This window comes from Bombus pyrosoma, linkage group LG6, assembly GCF_014825855.1.
Source record: "Bombus pyrosoma isolate SC7728 linkage group LG6, ASM1482585v1, whole genome shotgun sequence".
In the NCBI taxonomy this organism is placed as follows: domain Eukaryota; kingdom Metazoa; phylum Arthropoda; class Insecta; order Hymenoptera; family Apidae; genus Bombus; species Bombus pyrosoma.
This window is the reverse complement of record NC_057775.1, coordinates 1,920,032-1,945,529: the sequence shown is the minus strand read 5'-3', so window position 1 is coordinate 1,945,529 and position 25,498 is coordinate 1,920,032. Positions and strand designations below refer to the sequence as shown.

Sequence of the window (25,498 nt, the reverse complement as noted above, 5' to 3'; positions counted from 1 at the left end):
AACTAATTAGATATCTGGCGAACAAAATATATCAAACATATTAAAATAACAGTTTTAAATAACTTATTAAAATAACTTATTAATATGATTTGCTCGTGCCTTCTTGTTATCCATCAAAGATTATCATCTAAAAAGCGTATTATTCTCTAAAAAAATTTTCTTCTCGCGTACTATTTTGTTTTTAAAGACGTGAAGAAATTTGAATAGCCAAGCAACCATTAATCGTACGAGACCATACACCTTCCGAACTACATATAACAACTTCAACAGTGATGATGGAATAACAAAAGAATCTACTACCCGAAGATTTACCCGTGGATCATGAATAGGTCAGAATTTAACAAGCTTCTAAGATGGTAATTATATTTTACCCTTTGTTCGCTGGAAACTTACAACGTCCGGTCTTTGTTTCAAGCTGCATTAACGCGCATTAATCATTGTTAAGAAGTAACGTTCTAATAATATTATAAGAGACATTTTATCGATTAAATATATGAAATAGGTCAAGAGTGGGTAATTGTAATCTCATTTAGTTTGGTCAAAAAGAAAAGTGATACGAGTAACAAAATATCTAGTTTGAGGAGGCTGTGCTAAATTATGTATTTTGATACCTCATCTCATCAACATTGTAATTAAAAACCAAATTTATGAGAAGAAATTTACCATTATTCTAGACCATATACGTTTTAATTAATTATAAAGCACAAGTACCAGTTTCTTTAACTTTATGATTAATTACATTATAATTTTACACTTTGCCATGATACGTTTTCGAAATTTGAAAAATTATAACGAATTCCTTATAACAATAAACGTAAATCACAATTTTATGAGAAACCACAAAAAAGAGTTAAAATACGTGATTAAATAGAAATTCAAATTATGGAACTAAGGGAGTACAATTAGTATTTCCTCCAATTTCATAATTAATCAACTTGTTACTTTACGTCGTAAACTATAACTTAGAATCACTCAAATCGTCAACAAATTATGCGTCTTCAATCCAAATAATAGAGCGTCTTTGTTATATTCACCAACAGGGAAAGAAAAAATGAAACAGAAAAATATTTCAACTCAATCATCCAATCTCGTAACAGAGGATTTTCCCTGCCAACTTTTGAAACATTAGATAGCAAATAGTTCAAGCTAATCAGTACCCAGGGGAAATATACGGTGATATATTTCTGTTTCACATGAATCTCGTCGGTGTCAGGTTTTCAATGCACGTTCCCCCCATTTAGTGAAAATAGCGGCTGGCTACCGCCATTACGAAATTCAGTGTTGCGAGTATCCTTTAAATTGGAGATAAATTTAAGGTCGAGCGGACCTCGATCGAGCTTAACTATCAGGATGTTCCCGAATTAATGAGACCAATGTAGCGTAACACCCACGATTCCACAGAGAATCTCTCGGACCACCGGTCGACTTAAGGTCCGATTAAACAAAGGAACCTAGTCGAACTTCGCCTCGTCTTCCGATGTAATGGATAGCTGGTTAGAAATACCATAATTTGCACAATTACGTGATGTTTAAGTAACTTAACGAGTACTTAATTCGTATACTTTCGTTTTGATGTATATAATACACTGCGAAACGTTTAGAAGCAATGCAATTTTTAACTCTTGGCAGACCAAGGTGGCCTTTCAAGGGTCCAATACATGTCCTTTATTATTATTTTCAATTATCAATAATTCCAGTACGTGAGAATGGATATAAAAAATTTTGTATTTAGTGAAAAACATCTTGTTGATAAGGAGTGGTTTTATATCTTGATGTCAAATTGATGTAATTACAACAAATGAATATATTTATTTATTTATATTTATTGCACGGGTAACACCATTTGTACAGACAAAGATCGATAAATATAAGTGAATAAATAATCAAAAACTAATAGTAAATCACATATGATGCTGGAATAGAAATTAATTACGTACAACGTTTCTGACATATTTCGTAGATATGAACAGTGATTCGCAAAAAAATTCAAGTACATGGGCCAGTAAATTGGTGTGTTTGCAGATAAAATTCATACAGCTATTAGACGCATAATTAATGCTGTGCAGAGATGTGTAGAATAATGGTAACTTCCTGAAAGCCCTAGATGGAGCATTGAGCTTAAAACGCTGGAAAATTTCTGAACAGTCAATGTAGCTGTTTACAGTAAAATCAATATATAATCAAAATAATGGAAAGAATAATCTGCCGATTATATTTTATAATTTGTTTTACATGATATGCAGCTAAAGTAATAGAGTAGATATATAGTACAATCGATTAAATTTTTCTAGTATTAAATCTCTAAAAAATGATTCCAGTCAATAATAAAGTGGAAAAATGTATAGGTAGCTAGAATGTCTTCAAATTTATTATTCATGGAATACTTATAGAGTAATTTGAATAGTAGTAGTGAATAAAATATATTTGCATAATAAAACGTTATTACGTATTGCTTATAAGAGGCTTCGAATACATTATCATCCGATTGTTTAAAAAAACTTATCTGCAAAATACTGTGAATTCTTATTGTAAAATAATCGATTATATTATTAGTTCATAAAGCTAGAATCTCCGTTATTTAAAACATTTGTACCACGTATTTTATATCGTAACAAAGAAATGTGAAAGGTCTCGGAAAACGCCAATGGTTCTAAACTTTCCATCGCGTAAATGTGAAATATCGGCAAACTGAGTTACACCCGGTAGAACTTGCAATGCAATCGTCCATCGCAAAGTTTCTGATACGCGTATTCATATTTCTTCCTGCAAGTTGTTACTTTGAAATCTTCGAAATTTCATTGAGAATCCTTCGGAACTCAAGTAGATAGGACTTGAATAATTTCTATCTCATCCTGAAAAGAACATGATGCGATTCATATATTATATAATTATTGGAAAAATAATTCTCTCATTCATAATTATTATTGTTATTGCTGTTATTTACTATTGTATCAATTGCTTAGTAATTAGTAACAATTGTTTAAAATCTATTGTTAACTAAATAAATAGTTGTTATAGTAATATAATAATAATAATAATAATAATAATATAATAATAAATATCATAATATTTGATAACTACAATACTTTATCTGCTAATTACAAAACTAAAATGCTTATAAAATTTAAAAGATTGTTCTGGTAATTGCAATTGCTCTAATTTCTTCGGAACAAGTACGTATTTAGGAATGTAAAATGTAAAAATCTAAGAAGTAACCAAAATAACGCAGAATCCTGACTATTTAGCCTGTTAAGTTATTCTAACCACTGAAGCACGCCGAACACTACTTCGAACTATGTATATACACGTACAGTATTGAATTTCACCGACAGAAGCTACAGTTCAGTTATTACTTCCTAGCGATCTAATCGTAACAACTTCAATGAAATGTACGTATGTTGTAACATGATGGAATTCAGGAAACAGGATACAAATATACGTATACGAAGAAGATACGAAGTATAACACGTTCGCTATTAACCGCACTTGAGGTCCCAGAACCGCAGTGACCTCAAAATCAAGGGATTCTACTGCGATTGCTATATCTTCTTCATATTATTTTGAGACTTTGTGCAGTTGAATTTCATTTTTAGTTCTTTGTAATCGTGTATTTACCCTCAGTCATTCAAGCAAAGGACCTCCTAGTTGTAAGTGAACACGATTAATTCCTAGATGGTTAGGAAAAGCGCGTGAATTAAAATAAATGCCCTTTGATTAAAATATAGATGAAACGATAATTAAAGATATGGACATGTAAAGTACCCATTTATGTATTTACTGATAATTCCAATTAATTGTATTAAACTTCGTTAAATCGATTCACTCAATAACGAATTTAATTCTTTTGAAATAATTTTCATTTTTATTTCCATTTACGTTTCCATCTGTATGCTTACTTCTACTTTCTACTATTGTCTTGTTCAGTGTTGCAAAAATATTTTTCTTCCACGAAACGGCCGTAGAAAGCTATTCTCATCAAGTGGCTGCCAGGAATACAGCACGTAATATCGAATAATTTCAAGAATTCGAGTAATTCGAACGACAACGCAAACGCTCGAGTCAATGTGGTTGTATGGTTTATTAATTTCGTATCTCTGCTTAATTTATATTTCGTGTAATGTATTTCCGGACTGGGGAAGCATCTTAATGATAGCAGTGATAAAGCAATTAAAATCTTAATTACCTAAACTCAGGAATTAATTGAGCTCGCGTTGCTTCTCCAGTTTTCCTGTTTGTACAATTTGAAGCCCAATAAAGAAAAAATATAACTGGTATAAATTATTCTAGAAATTAATCGCTCGAATCTAAATTTAGTTTGAAATTATATTTCAATATTGCCATATTGCTCGTTACATAGAAATTGTAAAGGTAATAATATTCAAGGTATATCTATTTTTCGACTGTGGACATAAAAATTCTCAAAATTATAGAAATATGTTTATTTTAAGCAAATTTAGTGAGATATTCTATTAACCGATAATTTATTTTACCTTGCATTGTAATATGTGCATTACATGATTTTACTCTCCCATATCACAAATTAAATTCTTATGAATTATTACATATTGACATCATTATTTACACTACGGTTATTAAACTATTATTTATTGAAAATATTGAATGCTGCTGCACGATATATACAACTAAACAAGATTTAATTAATTAAAATTTTTCATTACAAATTACAATCAATTTCCTGATGTATATAGGCAAACAGACATTTTCATATATTTATCCTTGTAAATTTTCATTGCGTCGTAACATACTCGTTACTTCCAAGTTTTCTCATGAACATCAGCCCTTTCGAAGCAATTTGAACTTCCCAAATAGTATACACCGGTTTTACCAGAGCAAACCCACAGACATTCGAAATTCCAATCCAGTCTGCAACCCAATTTCAATTACTCGTCTCACCCAAGAACAGTAGTACATACACCATCTTGGTACCCCCATGTTTCACGTGTCTACCGAACTACTCTATTACACCTGTACTGTGCGCTGATGAGAAGATGGCCAGGCAAAGGAATGCGGGTCTGATTGATTCTTTCTGATAAATTCGATCATCATACGATCATAAAGATAAGCGCGTGAATTGACGAAAAGTGTCGCATGTGTAAAAATGAATCCTTTCCAACTGGATTCATATAATCAGTACAGCCATTCAAATCGATATATTCTCCGGCTCTTTTGCTGTTTTGTAATATCGACAAAGACTTTTGCAGCAGGTTAACTGTACCCAATATGAAACACTACAATATCTCGGCAAGTAACACAAAATCAATCGGCGACAACGTAAAGTATTTCGATAAAAGCAAAAGATATATTCAAGGTATATTCAAGGTAATATAAAGATATATTCAAATCTGAGCTTTACTTGAAAATCTGTCGTTGGATGCAATTGACTGTTGTGTTTGAAAGCGTATAAAAGTCTTTGAGAGACGAATTGAATAGTGAGATTTTTTAGTAATGTCAAATTAAGAAATGCTACTTTCGCATGATTTATCGTTAAACATATTTGTTTTTAAATATCCAAAAGAAATTTCTTCTTAGTACGATTATTATTTTTCTGTTGAAATATATATGTGCCCAATATGGAATACGTTGAGTGTACGTAATATGGGACATGTTCATGATACTACAACTGATGATAATGATACAGAATTATATTTATTTTGTGACGGCACCTACAAAAGAGACAATAATAATGAAAGTGGGTTCAATATAATCGCTATTTTCAATGGGATCACAGAGAATGTGCTTCAGATGCGTCATTCATGTGCTCAATGCATAGAAAACGAGAGACATTAATATAAGTCGAAAGAATGAAGGATATTTGTTTACTCGTCGTTTATTTACATAGATATTCATCTTTCATATTAGAAATAAAGTTCTTAAGATTCCTCTACAAATTTTTTAGATCTCCCATTTTAGGTATCATTTTTTTTTTAACACGTCACATTTGACTTTTCATACATCCTTTATCATGACTACAGGACATTTAAATTTTTGCGCAATTAACTGTTAACATACAAGTATCTATTAATTTTGCCAGGTTTCAACCAAAAGCTTTTAAAATTAGGTGTTTCATATTACCCTACATTGAAAAATATGTCAATCGTCGCGCTATAATCTTAGAAATTAATAGCAAGCTTGGATATGATTTAAACAATATATTCGAAAAATGATTATTTAAATAATACATTATCTCGTTTGACTATACGTTATACAAATAAAACAATAAAACAAGACGCGCGGCAATAAGCGATATAGAGTAATATCTCCTTTGCTACTGTGCATACACCTCAATAGTCTGCTGATCGCTAACCAGTGAACAACGATTTCAGAGCCACGAAGACCGGACCGTGCGAGCGGTAACGACGAACGGTTGGGGTAGGTCGTGGAATCGTGGAATCGAGTGAAGATTCTCATGCACGGCCCGAGCCTGCCTGGAATCCCATGGTCGAGAGGAGAGAAGGAGCATGACGTAGCCGTCGACAAGGGGGGCGCTTCGGATGCTCCGGACTGCCGACTAGGCTCGTATGGAGGGGAAGGACGCAATCACCACGGAAAGCACCCTGCTTCTGAACCTGACCACTGTAGCTACACGAGACACCGACGGATTCCTCCGAGGATTCCCCGGCAAAAATTCGCCCTACACGGTCACGCAGGTAAGATTGATAGACCAATGGTTTGCAACACTTCGTCCAGGGACTACTCGAAACTTTGAGATTAACCCTTAACGAGTATCTAAAGAGTCGCACAAGGATTTTTATCCTTTCGGACGCGTAGCGACATACACTTGGGAATAAAAATAAGTGGTCAGATAGTGGAAGTAGGTATCGATGAAGTTCGACCAAAATAATGTTATATACTGTCTTATTTATTGCGTATCAGAGGTGGCTACTCAACATATGCTACCGCGCTGCAGCACGCTGAAATGTTTTATAAGTCGCCGACATTATAATTTTTGTTTTGTACTGTTATTTCTTCGCGGCCCACTGACAGAGCGAGTTGACTCCTTGAACAAACGAACCATGCATCAATAACTACAGCCGGCTCGTAGTTTGCCTTCTACTCGTCAAACGTGAACACAATATTTGAAAATCGCTTTTAGATTAAACGTAAATCTATCGCTGTCCATTGTATCAGTATAGCCGTTAATATCCTCCCCCACCATGTCACACATTTTTTCTTCGGTTGAAATGTTCTACATTTGCACTACATTGTACTACGTAAATGTTCTCGTGCTACAGTCACATCACGACCTACTCGTTTCTGTGACTGCTGTGAATTTTTAAAGGTCTTTTTTTCACTCTGTTGATGTAGTGCAAAACTTGGTTTAATACGTGAGTATATCAATCCTTAAAAATGAATTCCGAGGATTCTTTATTCAGACAAAATCATTTTCTACGCGATCTTTCGAAGAAAAAATTCAAATAAAGACTTAGAAGGAGGGGGTTATTCTTAATTTGACTAGCGTTCAGACCAAATGAAATAAGCTGCTCTACATACAACATCAAAATGGTTGAACTAATTTAATTAAATTTATGATTACATGTGCATGTAGCACGCAGCACGCTAAATGTAAAATCTATGAGCCGCTACTGATCTTTATAGTGCATAGATTATTTAGTAAATAATTTAAATTATTCGTATAAACGAGTCATAATATAATTTTATTATTATATATATTATTATATGTATTATATATATTATATATTATATATGTCGGGTTATCATTGGAGTTAGGGGCGTATAATGAATCTTCACGTGATACAAATGTGATTATTACAAAGTGTGACAGGTAATCGAGATGTCGATAACAACGAATTTAGGTTCGATAACGAATCCACGGTCAACGGGATGACGAATGCGATGCGATACACGACTCTGGTGTGACTCAACGTACAAGTAGAATTTATCTGAATGTACTGAACCTCAGTTCAAGTAGAACTGCCCTTATATACTCCTCTTCGTACCTCTCTACCCCTAGGGTCAATCTTTGTTTTTAAGGAGAGCTATTTAATTACTCCATACCTCTGTTAGGTACACGTCGCTCCCGTGACCGTGGCTACATTCAGCGACTTATGTCACTTCGTTATGTCACTTCGAGCCCAAACCCACTGTCACAAATCTTGGGCACTCATACTCGGATTAAATTATATACAATTATTTCTCAGTTTTATTATTTAAATACAGTTATAATAAAAAATCTGGATTAAAGTATTGGGGACCTTCCCAAACATTTCAAAAGAAAGGCCCCGATGTCCTTTCATCTCCGACATATATATTATTATATATATTATATATATCTTATTTCCACTACATATTTGCTTATTTTTGTTCCTGACTGTATTGTGAACCGTAGTTTCGTAAAACGTAAACCGTAAAGTCAATCTTTAAGCGTACATCACTTTTCTACACGCAGTTGGATCTTCTCATCCAGGCGGACACTCATGTGTCAAAAGGTCTCGTCTGCAAATAATTGCAAATAATTGATAAATTTGCTACACGCCTGAATGAAACGATATAGAACTGAAAGACTATTTACGACATTTTCGATCACTTATCCTATCCAATGGTTCACATCCTTAATTGTGTTAAAGGGTTCACATTCTTAATTGTGTTAAATGATTCATATACTGCAGCATGTATGAAAAATATATGTCGCGACTATCACAGATGGTGAAATTACTACTGTGAGTCACGTGCAATCTAAGTAATACATGTAATCTAGGTGATGCTAAAGCTACCATGTTTCTCCATAAATGGCAACCCTTCTTGGCCGTGTCATAAATCTGGCCTAATACCAAACTTCAACAACCGTGAAACTGATCAGATGATTACCCAACTTTTCCTGTAGATATGTAGGTCTTCATTGTACCGTGACACAACAGAACCGGCCTTAATGTTTGTCTGCGCACGCAGTTAGGTCATTAACGCGAACTTGGGAACAATTAGGGTATGTCGAATGATATTTTCTTTTTTCTCGTGTTGGGTAAACTTAGGATTAGGAGTGTAGAGGGCAGCGGAAAGTAATTAATGGACCACTTTGTGGTTCTGTAGGGGACGGTCTCGTTTGCGTTTCGTGTTACGTGGCTTGACGAGAATGTTTGTTAAATTTGTGGAGTTAATTTCAGCGAAATTTTGGGGTCTACGAAATAGACTGAAACTATGTTTGATATGATATGAAATTAGGGCCGGACGTTTCGTCTTCGTTATATTTACATATACTAGGTTGGAAACTTTGTTGAATTTATATGTTGAAGTGTTCTTCATTTGAAATATTCCATTTCTTAATTTTAACGAATTATATAATTGATAATTACATACGCGTAAAGCTTCATGAATTCCGGTACTTATGCAGTTCTTATGCTTTTTGCAAATGTTAATATAAATATTAACAAATACGTGGTTGATTCATTGAGATGAAGCAAAATCAAAATAAGCTTCCTGGGGTAATAAATCTAGCTTTTTTATCGCTGTCGCTTCCACGGGAGTATTGACAGGTAATGATTGTGTTGATTATAAATTTGTTCTTGTCCCATAACACAATAACTGCAAGTATGTTAATATTTCATCATATCTATTATTTGAATTATAATTTTTTAATGAACATTTAAATGGTATATGTTTAAGTATATAACATTTTTTATACTCTGATACTAACGAAGTTTGGCTATTAAGTTCTGGAACATCCTGTATATACCCACATAATCATTATACTTGGTCACCAGGTAATTAAATTTCCTTTTATCGACTTCTTAAACTTTATTCTCCTCCGTGCTATTCGAAGAATGTAGTAAACTATACGTATAGCTAGCTTTCGTGTGGCCGCGAACTGGTATCACCTTGATCCCACGAGATTATACGAAAATCCATTTAAGTTTCTCATACCTTCGACAGGGCGGATATCGAAGGAAGATCATTGGCGCAAGATTAACGTAAAGATCATGAATAATTATGTCGGGTATGTTTGCAATAAAGCGTCGTCGAGGGTGGTATGTCGTACGGTAAAGTTCTTGCGGTTGGAAGTTCGAGAACTGTGCAGTTAACGATAAGTATATAATTAGCTTAGTCCACGTAGACGATGAAGAGGACGAAGGAAATGGCGGTCTTTTTATTAGCGAGTCTAGATAAACTCGCGAATAACTGCGTAAATAATTCTTGTTCCGTTGCCGCGCCGTTTCGACGAAATGTAATAGTAACAGACATAAAATGTCGGAGTTTTATCTTCCTGGGATAATGTGTCGGTGAAAATATACAGAGAAAATTATTTAAATATCGTTTCATAAAGTCACGTAGTGGGTAGAATCCGAGTATTTTGGATAACCATACAGGACAATTCATTCGGTTGGATCATCGTGGATCGGATAATCATTCATAGAATATTTTTGTGGTTCATTTGTTTCTGAAATTTTAAGATGTTTTTTATTTTAATCGATATAGCGGCACATGAGTCAGAGGACGATGCGAATCCAGAGCGACTCATGTTGTTGTTTTGCCTTGGGACATTGACACCGTCTTGACATACCAAACGTAGCGACAAACAAACTCCGGGCAAAACAATGTCGCCGCTACGTGCACCGTCAATCGAAGTTGAATTTAAACTTTCCGATACTCCCCCGACCAGTATAAATAACCGAACACGATCGTTAAGACAAGGAGTCTTTAGAGGAGTCAGTAGCGAATTAGTAGTCAATCACGAATCGATCAGTTATCAGTCAATCGGTAATTAGTTAGTGAGTATCGAGCAATCTTAGACCGAATATCATCGAGCGAACGTACTCATTATCGTGTATACGCATAACGAGCGACATTTAGCGAACGATGATGAATTCTGTACTACAAGCAGTTTAAATATATTTGACTATACCAAATACCCAGTCGCGTCATCAATATACATAGCACATCTAACCGTCCTCCCACACCGGTTTGTAGTTTTTTGTAAAATAAATGCTTCGAAAGTACAGAAGAGTGTATAATATTTGTGATGTTGTGTAATATTTATAACTGTTGTATAAGGGGATGTTTATACATTTATGGAAAATTTAAAGACGCAAAAGGTGTGAAGTGAAGTGAATATGTGAAGTGAATATAATATGCAAATATATATAATATTCAGAGTAAAGTGCCTGATATAATATTTTGTGGATATGATAGGTCTCTATCTATGTTCCATTTATATAATTAAATTCATGAAGATACATAAAATTATATAAATTTGTACTCAGCACTAATATTCTACAACTTCGGATTTTATTTGATGGAATGAAATTTATTTTGCTCTCATAAAATGATATCACAGAATTCCGTGGAAATATTTTTCTTTTACTCCTTATCATAGAATTGTTATGATCGTTGTCGATGTAATTAGGATCAGAATTAATTTGGTAGCAATGTAACAAGGCCCATGAAATTGAAAGGCTCAACCAACTATTTAAGAAACTTCCAAATTCAATTTCTCAAAACATGAAATTTCATACGAAAAGAATTTCATTCTATGTTTCTTATTTATCCTACTGTGCAGATCTAGAGTATTCTTCGTGCGATCGCGTTATCTTTCCCGGAGCAATCTGCAATTTTTTTTCGTTATGAAATCAGCATATTTTATTAGACTTTCTTCTATCACTTCAAGGAAACAGCGAATGAAAGTACAAAATAACGAATTTCATAGCTGACAAGCTAGCTTGTTAGTCTGTATTTATCTTGTTAGTAGTGTATGAATATTATCTTCCATCATTCAGTTTGCAATATCTTCTACGTATTTCACTTTGCGTATTACAAAGCAAAGCTTATACCGTGAAATATCTTATTACAAATTCTTTGTCTTCAAAGAACCGTTCAAATACCTAACGTAAGCATAATCAGCTTGATTTATCGAATTTTCTGTAAATAATTCCTTCCTTTGCATTCGCAGAAAGCAAGCAATAACAAGTACATGCAGGGACAAAGGATCTTTCCTGGGTCTCAACCCGAGAAAAATTTCGAAAGCTAGATTTTATGTCGGGCAACGAATCATTCTATCTTTTTCTGTTATTTTATTCAAAGGTAGCGTGTTATCGTAGATTTCTTTCGTTTTCTCGTACAAAACGTTTCTTTTTGCCTTTTCTTTATTTATTTAACGTCGCGTCAGTTTATGAATCATTATCGATCATTGTTACATTACAAGTTATAAAGTTATGTTAATTCTAAATTAATTGTTAATTAAATATGTGTGGTAAGTTGAAATAATAATTTAAGCAGCATGCATGTGCAGATTTTGGGAAGGAATAAAGATATATATCTATGTTTAGCATAAATGATTTATAATTCTTTAATGAAAATATTAATTAATTTAAGCAATCTTTAATACTTAGAAGAGGTTTCTCTTTTTCTCCTAAAGTAATGGAATATTCTTATGATGATATTATATGTTTAATATATATAATGTTCTATATTACAGTTGTTGCGTAGAGAATTTAAACGTTCAAATATTTTCGTGAACCATATACTTCTCTATATACTCCTAATTTCTCTTTGAAAATCCGGCGAAAGATAACGCGGCCGAAGTTCTCGTGTAGCGAGCCAATATACATCCTTAATATAGTTCAAAAATTCCATTACAATGCGGTTGGGAAATCCAAGGATTTCGATAAAACTTCCGTAATTCGCGTCACTGTCCTCGTGAACTTCGTAATTAGTTTGCCTTTAAAGCGATGAATTTAGAGGACGATTCTTTGGAGAAATCCTTCATAAGCAGCTTCTCCCGATCGCGCCAATAAAACTCTTTCGAAATCCTTGTCACCTTTCTATCGAAAGGTGTATCGATTGCAACATTATTCATCGGCTGTTCTTAGTACGATTCATGTCAAAGTAATGAAACATAGTTTTTAGAGTTAGACTGTGGATTTTTATGCGATTATAAGAAATCTTAAGACTCGAGAATGCATAAAAGGCGCGTGATATACAAAAACACATTAAATATCCAAAGTATAAGCTGCTTATAATATTTAACGAGTAAATTTCTCTCTAAGTAGTACACTTTTCAAAATACGAATTCGCATAAAAATTGGCAATTTAATCTCCACTCACTTCGTCGCTTAATATCACTTCTATAGAAATTCAATCTACATATTATTTTCCCTTTATCCTTCATTGGTGAGCATTCTCTAGATTCGAAATATCTGTTAATACCTCAGCTATTCTTGCATTTCTATAGAAACATTATACACCGGTCACACTCGATTCATCGATCGTTTCTTAGAAACACAGAGAAGTTTTCGCTAGAGCTTCAAGTCTTTCACTTATGAAATAATAAACTACAGTTAAAAATAAAAACATAAATCTACACAGTCTGCATACTCGATTTAAAAAATTTCGTTAGCTTTGATATAAAAATTAGCGAAAAATGTAAGAATGTAAAAGTTAATCCTATGTTTCGACACAATTTGTTTCGAAGTAACCTGATTGAACGAAAATTTTCAATTCGCGAAACTCTCATTCAGTTTTGAATCGTTTTTTCCATTTAACGAACTGATTGGATATTTGGGAGATTATCAGAGGATGAAAGGGGTGAGGTTTATCGCGTCATTAACGCGGCCGTGATTAAGGCATGCCCTTTCTATCGATGACTGCGTTTCGTAAATTACGTGATCTGATTATGGGATTTCGATCGAATGAAATGCAAAGCCTAATTTTGGATGCGATCCATACCGAATACTATAACACCGAAACACCCAATTTATATCGATGAAGTTTAACTTTGAGATATAGCCATGAATTGGGTGCACTGAAAAATTTAATAGAAATGATTTAAAGCGATAGCTGACCGTGTGTACAGCGCACATATATCGAGTTTTTCCCCAGACTCTCAAATTCGAGGATAAATTATTCGCGTGCTTACACCGAAAGCATCCTCTTCATTTCGATAAAATATTCCACCGAAATGATACTGAAACACTTCAAGCATGTCGATGTGCTTGAAAATTTCGCGAATTTAGTAAATTTCTATACCTTCCCTCTTCTGTTATTGCGAAAGTAGATAGCTTTATTTTGTTTGTAATTTTGTAATTATTTTCAGTTTATAATTGTATATTATGTATATTATTAATCGTCTGTATTACGAGAATTTTCTAGATACAATGAACCAACAAGTCCGGCATATTTAACGTGATAATAAATAGAAAATATACATAGTAAATTTGTAAAGAATATTATAAATTTTTGAAAATCAAGAATTTTATTTTAGGAAGAAAAGGTTGTAAATGTTTGCAAATTTGCGTGTATAGTATCATTCTTCTCTTCTTCATTCTTAAATGCTGGTACTAATAAATAATAAAAAATTTCACATAATGACTTTCATAATGTCAATATCGCTAATAATATTACTTATAATTTTGTAATAATATTATTGTAATACACATTACAATGCTTTTGCAACCACGTTTCATGATAAAAGCACATGTTTAGCATTTTTGTTCCGATTAATATCGAACGGCTAAATAATGTAGGAACTAAGTAGGGTAGCTCATTACGCTGACGTGCATTCAATATTTGTGCATCGATAATAAATAAATAATTCTTGCTTTCTTTTGTCCTCTTTTACTCTATTTTATAAAGTTCCACAATATAAAGACAGGTATTATATGAATATTATTTGTTCGTATACAATATTGTAGGAAATAAAAATCAGATCCCCGACGAACGTATTAAAGATGCAAAAATGCATGCAGATATGTAAAATACCCAAGTATAGTGCTTGTTATAACATTTGGTTAGTGAAATTAATCTCTATCTTGGTCCTACTATTTCAATCGTATTCATAAAAATATGGAGTTGCATAAATATCCGCAGTGTAGCTATAATAAATACAATGGTATACCAATATCTTTTGTACGTGCCGCCGAACTCGCTTATACCAGCGAGCATGAAATGTTGAAATCCAGTGATACATACGTATACCGGGCCACTATAACAATGATTTTTGCGATAAAAATGCCAAGCCACGTGATAAATATAAATAAAGGGTGGCGAGCATGAGAATATCGTGTTGCGGTTTGTAAGATTATTTTAAATTAAACTGTACGTTTTACGCAGTGGCCAGTTTAATTACGGTTATAATCTCGTTTTATCCTGTTGTTAAATGTCCCTGATGTATTGATTATTTGTTATTATACTGTTAAAACATTTCTGTTCACAGTTTGTATTTAATTGTCATATTTTAACTTCTCGTGCTTCAACGAAAATTTGTTATTAAATTGAATGCTACGTCCTGAAATTTGTCATTAACAATTGTTATTTTCGTTATTAAGTTTTTCATCGATAATTTTAAACAAATTTTATTAGCTTCAGTATTAGATTTTCCATTGATAATAGTTGAAGTTAGTCATGAAAATTACTATTTGGAAAAAATTATTGTTTACTAGTGTTACATGCTCAACGTATTAGGGTATCTTGTAATTGGGATTACTATCGAACAGGGAGTGATTGTACATGAAAAAATGTGAAAAACCGAAATAAAATTTCTTATATATCATATATTCATACTACAGTGGAACAAACCATCGATCGTAATTCATTATAAATGCAATAATAAGCATGTTTACCAACAGTGGTTTAATCAGATAAATTCATATTGTGAAAAACAATAGGATGCATTTGTACGGTTCATATAAAAATAATTCCAGCATTGATGTTTATTTATTTGTCATCAGTGATTATTGAGTCCGGTAATTTCGCTCTTATGACCATTGCGTGCTATATTCTAGAAGTTGCCTACGATATATCATATCGCGCTATCTTATATCTATGCCCTCACACATGCAAATTTTTTTAGAGGTACTATGATATATTGGGTCATCCCATAAGTAATGCCGTTTTTCTGAGTTCAGTTCAAAACAATGGTAATTGTATCGAAGTTTTAAGAAGTTGGAATCAAAAACTTAATAGAGGCATAAGGTATTGAATTATAAAAAGTACGGAAATATTTATCATTGATCGATTGTAAGCAGCTAATTTTTTATTTCCATTCGGAATCTGAAAACCAACGCCGCATTACTTATAGAATGACCTAATGCAATGACCGCCGAGCAAATTATGTGTGTTGCATATATACTCGTATATCGAATAATGTTGACTGCACTCGACTGTCTGTGGAAATTCGTATCTTAAAATCTTGCGTGTGTAAGCACGTGTGTCATTGTTTTGATAATATCTCGATATTAGGAATATGCAATAAAAAAATGTAGATCCATATTTAGAAATTTAAGCGATCTTCATAAGACATTTGAGCATTATCACAAAATTAGACTTGTAGACTAAGAATATTTATGCAAATATACATCTTTATGAATACAATTAATAAATTTGTTTCACGTTTCATCTAGTAAACACTGTAACAAGTAGATATTCTGTATGTTTTATACATTCTTATATCATGTTATATGTATATGTGATTGTAACATATGATATTATATGATTGTAACATACATTCGTCCTCTTTTTATATTTGTTACAATATATGCAATACACATATAGAAACAGGATGAAGTTACGTTACAATACCCTGTCCTGTACATTTTTGTACTTTTAAATTTCTCATGTATGCGTAATAATCCGCAGTCTAACGATCTGTGTCCTTTCATACTCTACGGCTCTCAACTGAAATATTTTTCCATATCCCTCATATTTCTCGAGATATTAAATTGTTTTCAGTTCTCAGTTAAATCGGACACACTGTATATCGATTTCAATGTACAAGATTTGCTGTCGTTATGTTCTTGGTCATTGAGTCTCGCGAGACCGATGTCGTCGTACTAGATCTGCTAATCTAGCAATCTAGGTGTGTATTAGATCTACCGATTCCAACATTTACACTGTTGTGTTCTACGATGTTGGATGTATTCAGTTTCAATGTTGAAACTATCATTGCTGCTCTAGGTACTGATTTCGTGAACAGATTTCTGTGTCATTGTTACACCAATCTGTTGAAGGTATTTTGATGGATGTTCTATAATATGGACTGTCATAATCTCAAAAAGTATTATATTAAGTTTCTTATAACAGCAAAATATACGTAAAATATCGTTTTATGACAAAATAATAATAATGAATTGACTTGTACCACTGTGATTCTTAATCTATTAGCTAGTATATCTCAGTCTAAATAACTGAAATTGAAATTAAAGACCAAATTAAATTCAGGTTACCTTTAAATCATTGACAATCATTTCATCGACATTGTCTTTTGTTGACAATTATTATACTTATCATCATATGTTATCGCGGATTATGTATCCTTATCTACACATGCAATGTGCATAAAGAATAAGAAAGTATAATAATTATTGTCGGCAACATGTCGATGACATGATCGCCGATGATTTTAACGTGTTGATAAATAAATATCGTTGGCAAACGTGGTGTCGATGAAAGCGTTGTCGATAAAATGATTATCGGTGATTTAAAAGTAGACATTCAATTCCAGTACAAGTAACTAAAATTAAAGTTCACGCTAAATTCTATTAGAAAACAATCTGTCTTTGTCAAGATAAATTATAATCCAGATTACGAATATTACGAATCGACATGGACTTAATTTGAACTTATTAATTCAACGCTCTCCGCTAGAAAATCAATCTATTTTATAACATGATATTTTTGTTTGTTCGCAGGCAATACTTATCGCCCTGGTGCTTGGCAGCATCATAGTCGGGACTGTGATTGGAAACATTCTGGTCTGCGTTGCCGTGTTCCTCGTTAGGAAGCTGCGAAGGCCTTGCAACTATCTGCTGGTTAGCCTTGCAGTTAGCGATCTCTGCGTCGCTCTTCTGGTAATGCCGATGGCGTTGCTCTACGAGATCTCCGGTAATTGGTCCTTCGGTGCAATTATGTGCGACCTTTGGGTTAGCTTCGACGTGCTCAGTTGCACGGCCAGCATCCTGAACCTCTGCATGATCTCCGTGGACCGGTGAGTAGCCTCCGTGACCAGAAATTTCGTAGGAAATTGAGTTTTGCGATTGATCGAGTCTCGTGAAATTGAATTACACCATGTAATTGAAGAATCAAATTTGGGATTGTTGTAATTGATAGGGTTATAGGGGCGTTTCATGTAATTATAACAACAAAGAAGAAGTAAAAGACATCGTATAGTTGTTACAGTTGCTTTAATCGACTGATAATACATGCCAATGATTATTATACATTCTGTGAAATTTTTTATTAGTTGCCTGATTTATTTAAAATTCTAATATTTTAAGGGACATTCGGACAATTTTAAAGGCTATATTAAAATTAAATCCATTTTCTTTCTTCAAAAAAATATGAAATCGTCGTCGATTATTTAATTCATAATATAATCACATTGTAGACGTCCAATATCATGAAGAGAATGTTCGAAAGTAGGACATCAGAAGTACGACGTTCTTCGCGACAGGTAGAATATATTAATATCGCGAATGAAAAGCTCTCAGCCATCTACAAAATTTCAATCTCACATTTCTTTCAGCGATATATATATATATGTATTCAAAATTAATTTCGATTAACAAGTTTCCAAATGCATCTATCGCCTGCTGAATATGTAATACATATTTTTCAACTTCACGTTCGCTAATTTTATTTCCATTTAAGCTGATAATTTATATATATAATTACTAATATTCACATTACAATCGATATTTCAAATTTTCTTAAATTACGAATCTTCATTCAACAAGAAGAAGTAGATGTTTTTGCTTTACGACTTTAACGGAGTTAAACAAAGATGTTTAGTTTAAAAAAGGATGCAATAAAAATAGCAAATCTATTCGATCATATAAACGATCGCTACGAAGAACGAACTAAACTAGACCATGACTTCTGATTCCAAGTATTACATTCTAACGCGCGCTTTCATCGAACGAGAAATATAGAGAATAATCTAGCAACCCCGTGACACGTATTTTCTTTACACTTTATACAAGTTGACATACGAACTTGTAACAAGAGATATGTAATTCGGAGAAACCACGTAAAGAAGATGAGGGAAGGGACACGAGAACAAAACGTCCCATGAACAGCAGAATGGGGTTTGGTTTATTTAACCCCTTTACGTTTGTACCTGTGTGAAGTACTGACACAACCAACTGTCTAAAATACACAAATCCGTGTGAGACACGGGCACACCCAACCAATCATCTTTCGTACATTCTTGCTACTGATAAAGATAATCACGTTTTTGTATTTATAAAAACATTTTATGAGATTAAAAATAAGCGTAAATAATTTCACATGTCGATTGATTAGTATGATGAAGTGAGACGCACAAAAAAATACTAGAGAAATTTGTATCCCGCTTTTAAATCGTCAATTTTGAAGTAATTTTTTATACTTGTAAAATTAAGAACCACGAACGGAATAAAGAATTAAGAATCCAGTTGTTACGCCACGAGGCTTTCCATAGGCCGTTATTCCTAACCGTCGCTCGTGGCATCGCAGTATCGCGAGCGAACCGTCTCAATTAGCCCGACAAATATACAATGTAGCGGCCAGCATCAAACAGAGCGAGTTCTAGAAACGTCGATTCGTTCCGTTTTTAAATACACTCATAAGGTGACACACGTGATCATGGTGTGATCGGTGGCGTGATCGGTGGCGTGACCCGAGCATGGGGGTCTTCCATAGAACACAAAGGGCCCATCGAAGGGCAATCAATATCGATTGAGGATCCAAACGGAATGCACTAAGAAAATCTCACGAACGAAATACAAGTCGTCCAATCTACCAAATACAAGACACATTATAAAGTCGAGTCAATTAATTATATCAAACTAACTGCATCATCTTTAAAATAATTTGTGGCGCTTCATTATACTGTTATATATATATATATATATATATATATATCATTTTTTTGTTAACCCTGTTAATTCAGTGTTAATCTCATTTAACCACTTCTGTTACCTTAACCAACACAAGGGAACGATTAATTCGCGGCTTCGATTTTCTGAGTCGTAGCGAGAATTTACGCCTCTCGCTGACGCGCTTTCCTCGCGATCGCGTCTCTCCGCGAACGGTCGTAACACCAGTCAAAATCTAGTTTTCTTTCATTCATTATAATCTCTTCTTATATTCGCTTATTTATGGAAGCATTTGTTTTCTTTCATTTTCCGCCTTATGTTTAGCATCGTATTATATTTAAAGACGTAAGGTATAGCATTAGAATTACAAAAATATATACTGTATTATATATGTAGATAAAAAAGCAACTCTGCTAAAACAAAAGTTGTGCATTTTTGTCTAGTTAGATAAAAAAAAAATTGTACGTTAAAGGGTTACATAATTAGACGGTGTTTCCGTATTATATTAACCGGAAAATATATGAATACAGGTTTTCGTGTCGCTGTTCCAGGTTCTGTGCCATAACGAAACCGCTGAAGTACGGGGTGAAAAGAACACCGCGACGAATGATCGTTTACGTCAGCCTTGTTTGGTTGGGAGCGGCCTGTATCAGTTTGCCACCATTGTTGATTATGGGAAACGAGCATACTTACTCCGAGAGTGGGCCGTCTCATTGCGTTGTTTGCCAGAATTTCTTCTATCAAATTTACGCTACGCTTGGGAGCTTCTACATACCTCTGCTCGTGATGATTCAAGTAAGATATTGTTGAATCTACAGAGACTACAAGAAGTATCGAGATATGCTCTTATTCTCCATTTCATTTGCATAGTATCACATTTGTGTAGTCATATAAAATTATTACGAGATGGTATGAAATTTAATATATTTGGACTTAATTAATTAACACGTATATTGATAAATTGTTGTATCAATAATTTTTGTGGTCCTACTATATGCACCTTCTCATCAATAAGTATCGAAATACGTGCTCGTTTAGTACGAAGTATGATAATCGGTCCACGTTGTCATGAAACGATTAATCATAATTTTGGATTGTTTGGACATAAAATAGAGTACACATTGTAAATGTAGAAATTACTTGCGAGAATTATAGAAAAATAATGAATTAACAATTGAACGTTGATCTCACGATTTTCTGCTTCAAAATTCATTCAAATGTGAAAAAAGTGATGGGAATTACATGGGACTTGGACCAACTGTTATAATACAGATTTAATTTTTGAAATTTTTAATAAAGGATACTAATGTAATGAAAACTATTCACTGCATACTATCTAGTAAACAATGAGATTTTTTTAGTGAGTGCTTAAAGTGTTGATATTCAAATGGTACACTCTCATTGAGAAAAATCTCTACACTTACAAAACGCAAGGTATTATAAAATTCTACTCGGTCGTAGGTTTTAAAGTGTTCTTAATTACGAGTTTAGAATAGATTCGCTGGAACTCGAAAAGTTCGTTCTTAAATTCGAATTTAAGAGTCCTCCGATTCTGAGCACGAGGCGTTCTAATTTCAATTATTCTCCGAGAAAACTAGAAAACTTCGGGGCATTAAGACAATTATTTACAAAAGATTTAAATTACCTACTGAACTTGATTCTATCGTATTCTCAAATTATTCTTTCTTTCATTACCGAATAAGTTAATGGAGAGAGTAACAAGTGTGCTAATGGTTAATAATGATTATTAGGAGGCTTCAGTAATTTATTATTGATTTTTTGCTTTAAAGAATAAGGAGCGAGTTAATAGTTGATAAGGATTATTAAGAATTCTTGCTAATTATTTTAAGCTTCAGACGTATTCCCACTTCTAAGCGACGTAATAAGTTATCGAGCTTTATTAAATTAATTCAGACGTCGACGATGTATAGAGATTAGAGAGTCATTGGGACTTGATGATATATCGGCTGACAACGAAGTTAGTTATTTCGATCTAATGAAGCTTGATTAATGTGTTAGAAAGTGTGTTACGTTACCAAGTGGATTGTCTACAGAGCAGCGCGAGTGATGATTATAATTTCTAACTTGCGCTAACTCTAAATCGATCGAGCTGCTCATAAATCAACCCTTCCATCCTCTGTTAGAAACTATTAAAACTTGGTAACTTGTAATACTTTCTTGGTAAAAGAAGCAAGCAGAAATTATTATTAGAGATATTCGCTATAAATTTTATATATATATATTTTATATATTTGTTATTTTCTTTGTCGTTAAAGAATAAGCATTAACGAATCTTATAATTCATAAAGTATTTTACAAATCATAAAATACTTTATAACTTAAGTTTAATGTTTTATAAATTGTCAGAATCCTTTAGTATCAAAGACCAATAGTTAAAAATTCTTCTTTAAATTGAATTCCTCGCTATATGATTAAACGTAAAATGTCGCGTTTGTTTCAAGTAAAATTGACACTATTTAATTTGCAAAATGTCAAAGATTGAAAGATAGTACCGTTTGGTTTTTAGTTAGTTTACCATTAATAATTTCCCTGAGGGGGAAACTGAACTTTTCATTATGGCGCGAATTACGCAATTATTCAGCGCCATAAAATAGGTCCCCTAGCGTTTTCTCGAGTAACACTTTGCTTGTCGATTGTAATCACGATGTTTCGTTGAATTAATTAAAATTACCATCGACTGTATTACGTAATTCATAGTTGTATCGGTTTTACATTTATATCTATCATAATTCTTCGCTCCTTAATTACAATCTCAGTTTAATTAACTCGTAGACAGTAAACGTTGTAGTAATTGATTTTCTTAGCTGGGCAAAATTCATAATAGAATGATAATATTAAATCAACGAAATATGCTATAAAGAAATTGGTCAAGTTTTTTTCTCTTATTATTAAGTTGTAACACATGCAATATTCGATTTTTAACAATACATTGTATTTTATGGAAATCTCACTGAATTTTGAAAACGATAAGTTTATGCATCTACACAAAAAATAAAATATTAAATCATAGAAAGAGAAAATCTTACAAAATGTAATTTTTAATACATGACAGTATAAAACTTTAAATACACATGTATTAATCTATACATCTGTATTTCAATTTGTGTATCCTTTAACGCACGAATACCCGAGTATTAAAATACATTTACTGAAGCAATTTATGGAACGAAAATATCATTTTATAAATTTCTGTGTTGTAAATACGAGAAACAAATTCCAGCACATTAGTTACGTAATTCTTAATGAAAGATTTAACATAGTAAGAGTAACATTGGTTACATTCAAGCTAATAGAAGAAATCAAATGTCGAAAAGAAATTATTTTTTACTAACTATTTTAGAAAATATAAATACTTTAGATTTTTTATATCAGAACGAAAAATTAATTGAATAAATAGTAAATAAAAGGAAGTGTGTTGAAATTTGTTACTGATGTATTGTTTCGCTTATATGTAAATTCCGGGTACTACAAATTATACAGATTGCAGTCCAAATACATTTAATCTACAGATACACGCCTACACACGTATCGATGTTTGTAGAGATTAGTTCAAAATCCAGTAAATCCTGGTAGTAGAACGCATTGTATCTCGCTCGTGTTACAACTAACAGCCATCCATTGCGTGAAACAAATAAAACTTTGGTCAATAAAATCTCCGTGAATTCAAGAATTCTAAACATGTACGTAAATCTCTCGTTTCATTCGCCGCTTCGATGGACCACAGAATTCAACAAAAGAAACATTTTGGTGGATTTAGAACAAACGAGAGAATACTTGCTCCTCCTTCACTTTAGCAAAATTAAAAGTTGAAATTGTAAATGAGCGTTCGTTCGCCGTTTGACGATTGCTGGCCAAATCGAAAATCAGGTATCTCAATATCGTAAGAATGCTCAATGCCAGCGATTTCCAACCTTCGTCTCGTGGCACACATAAGCTAATTACTAAAATTCTGCGGCACATCAAAAAATATATCATACATATTTGATTATCTTTATTTGGTAATATAAGGGAAAAGAAGTTAGTGCCTCTGACTAAATAATCAAGTATTGCATCATTGCTGCACACCGATTGAAAATCGCGGCTCTATATCTTTGCAATAGACGTGAGCGGATGTTTGATTTCCTATTCGCTGAACAATCGTCAAACAGCAAAAGAATGCTCGTTTGTACTTTCGTTTTGATAAATATGAGTGAAGTGGAGGAAGAACGGACATTCTCTCACTTGGGCTAAACGAACCATTATACTACAATGCCGCAAATATAAAACAGCCGAGCGAATTTCTATCAAAGCAAGTAGATAGCCGTTAACGTCCCGAATTTTCGGGACTTTTGGCGTTGATCGCGTATTGATCTTCGGCGATTAAGAATGAGAACTGATTTTCGACGGTTCCGTTGTCACGATTGATTAGATGCTTAGCGTGTGGCAAGCAAGCTCCGTGGAAATAATTGGCGGGAACACGGGCGTAACAGCTACGGAACATAAACGATCGTGCATATCATCGCGATCGTGGTGCCGAGCGTTAACGTGAATTGGCATAATAGCAGTTAAATAATTGCCACACTGAGAAAGCATCGTTACTGTTTGCCGCGCATGCGACAGTTTTATTGCTATCCACTACTTTAATTAATGCAATAGAGTGCGACGTTGTGGTGTTTGTCACGAATAAAACGACAATATATGTTACGCGGAGGTAATTTGTTTGAAAAAGGCACGCATTATAGAATTCCTCGCTTGATTGATATACAAGACTACCGTAAATGATTTCGTGGTAGATTTTCCTGTGATCAACAATTTTTTTAACCTTGTTGGGTACCGTGGTTTACCTCTCACTTGATATTGATTGTGTCAACACAGTGTTGTTATGTATTGAAACTCGAGGTTTCAATATTTTTAGTTGTAGCGATGGATTTTTGAGGCTGAAGATTTAAGTATACCAATTCCGAATATTAGTTATTAACTTAAACAAATTTTGTTGGTTATTCAACTTGAATTATTTGTGGCTTCGAGTGCAATACATCTTGTAGCTATATGAATTTTCATTATTAAGCCGACTTTTTCAATTACGCGAAATCCCCAATTACTCTATTATTAATTCAGACAATAGGAGTTCTATCGTACTTTACATTTACATGGCATGCCATTCAGACGATCCATATCTGTTCCAGGTATATTACAAGATATTCTGTGCGGCGCGCAGGATAGTTCTCGAAGAACGGAGAGCGCAAAGCCACTTGGAGGCGCACTGCTACCTCGACATAGAGCCGACGGTGCAGCAACATCAGCCAGCAGCTGTGAATCGTCAATTAAATACCGACGTGCAGACTAGCCATGGAAGTCCGCCCACGAAGCAGCACCGAAGTTCGAGCGCCTCGACGACGGTAAGTAGACCAATTGATTCTAGTTGATAGATCGCATCTTGTTCTTCTCCTATTTGCGGCCACGCCACGACCGTTGACTGAGTCATTTACCCGACCAATTCGCCTTCGAACCCTCGATGACGAATTCAACCTATAGATTCGCCGTACGTTTACACACGAATCGTTCCATTTGTAACAGAATAGGGAATTACATTCGATTAAAAAACGTTGATATTTAACCTGTTAACTGAGCCGTCTCATGAAGTTTGTGACTAATAAAAATTAGTTTTCAAATTAATT

The 25,498-nt window shown here is 33.5% G+C and overlaps 1 protein-coding gene across 1 annotated transcript in view; it reads left to right on the top strand.

The window, feature by feature from the left end:
* Nucleotides 1–25,264, top strand: part of LOC122568778 (5-hydroxytryptamine receptor 1-like) — a 92,451-nt gene extending 67,187 nt beyond the window's left edge. Inside the window, exons 2-5 of the mRNA XM_043728927.1 lie at nucleotides 6,345–6,668; nucleotides 17,655–17,950; nucleotides 20,372–20,615; nucleotides 25,007–25,264. Of these exons, the coding sequence (XP_043584862.1) occupies nucleotides 6,540–6,668; nucleotides 17,655–17,950; nucleotides 20,372–20,615; nucleotides 25,007–25,246 (909 nt within the window). The 5' untranslated portion in view covers nucleotides 6,345–6,539 and the 3' untranslated portion in view covers nucleotides 25,247–25,264. The remainder of the gene's footprint in view (nucleotides 1–6,344; nucleotides 6,669–17,654; nucleotides 17,951–20,371; nucleotides 20,616–25,006) is intronic.
* The last annotated feature ends 234 nt before the right edge of the window (nucleotides 25,265–25,498 follow it).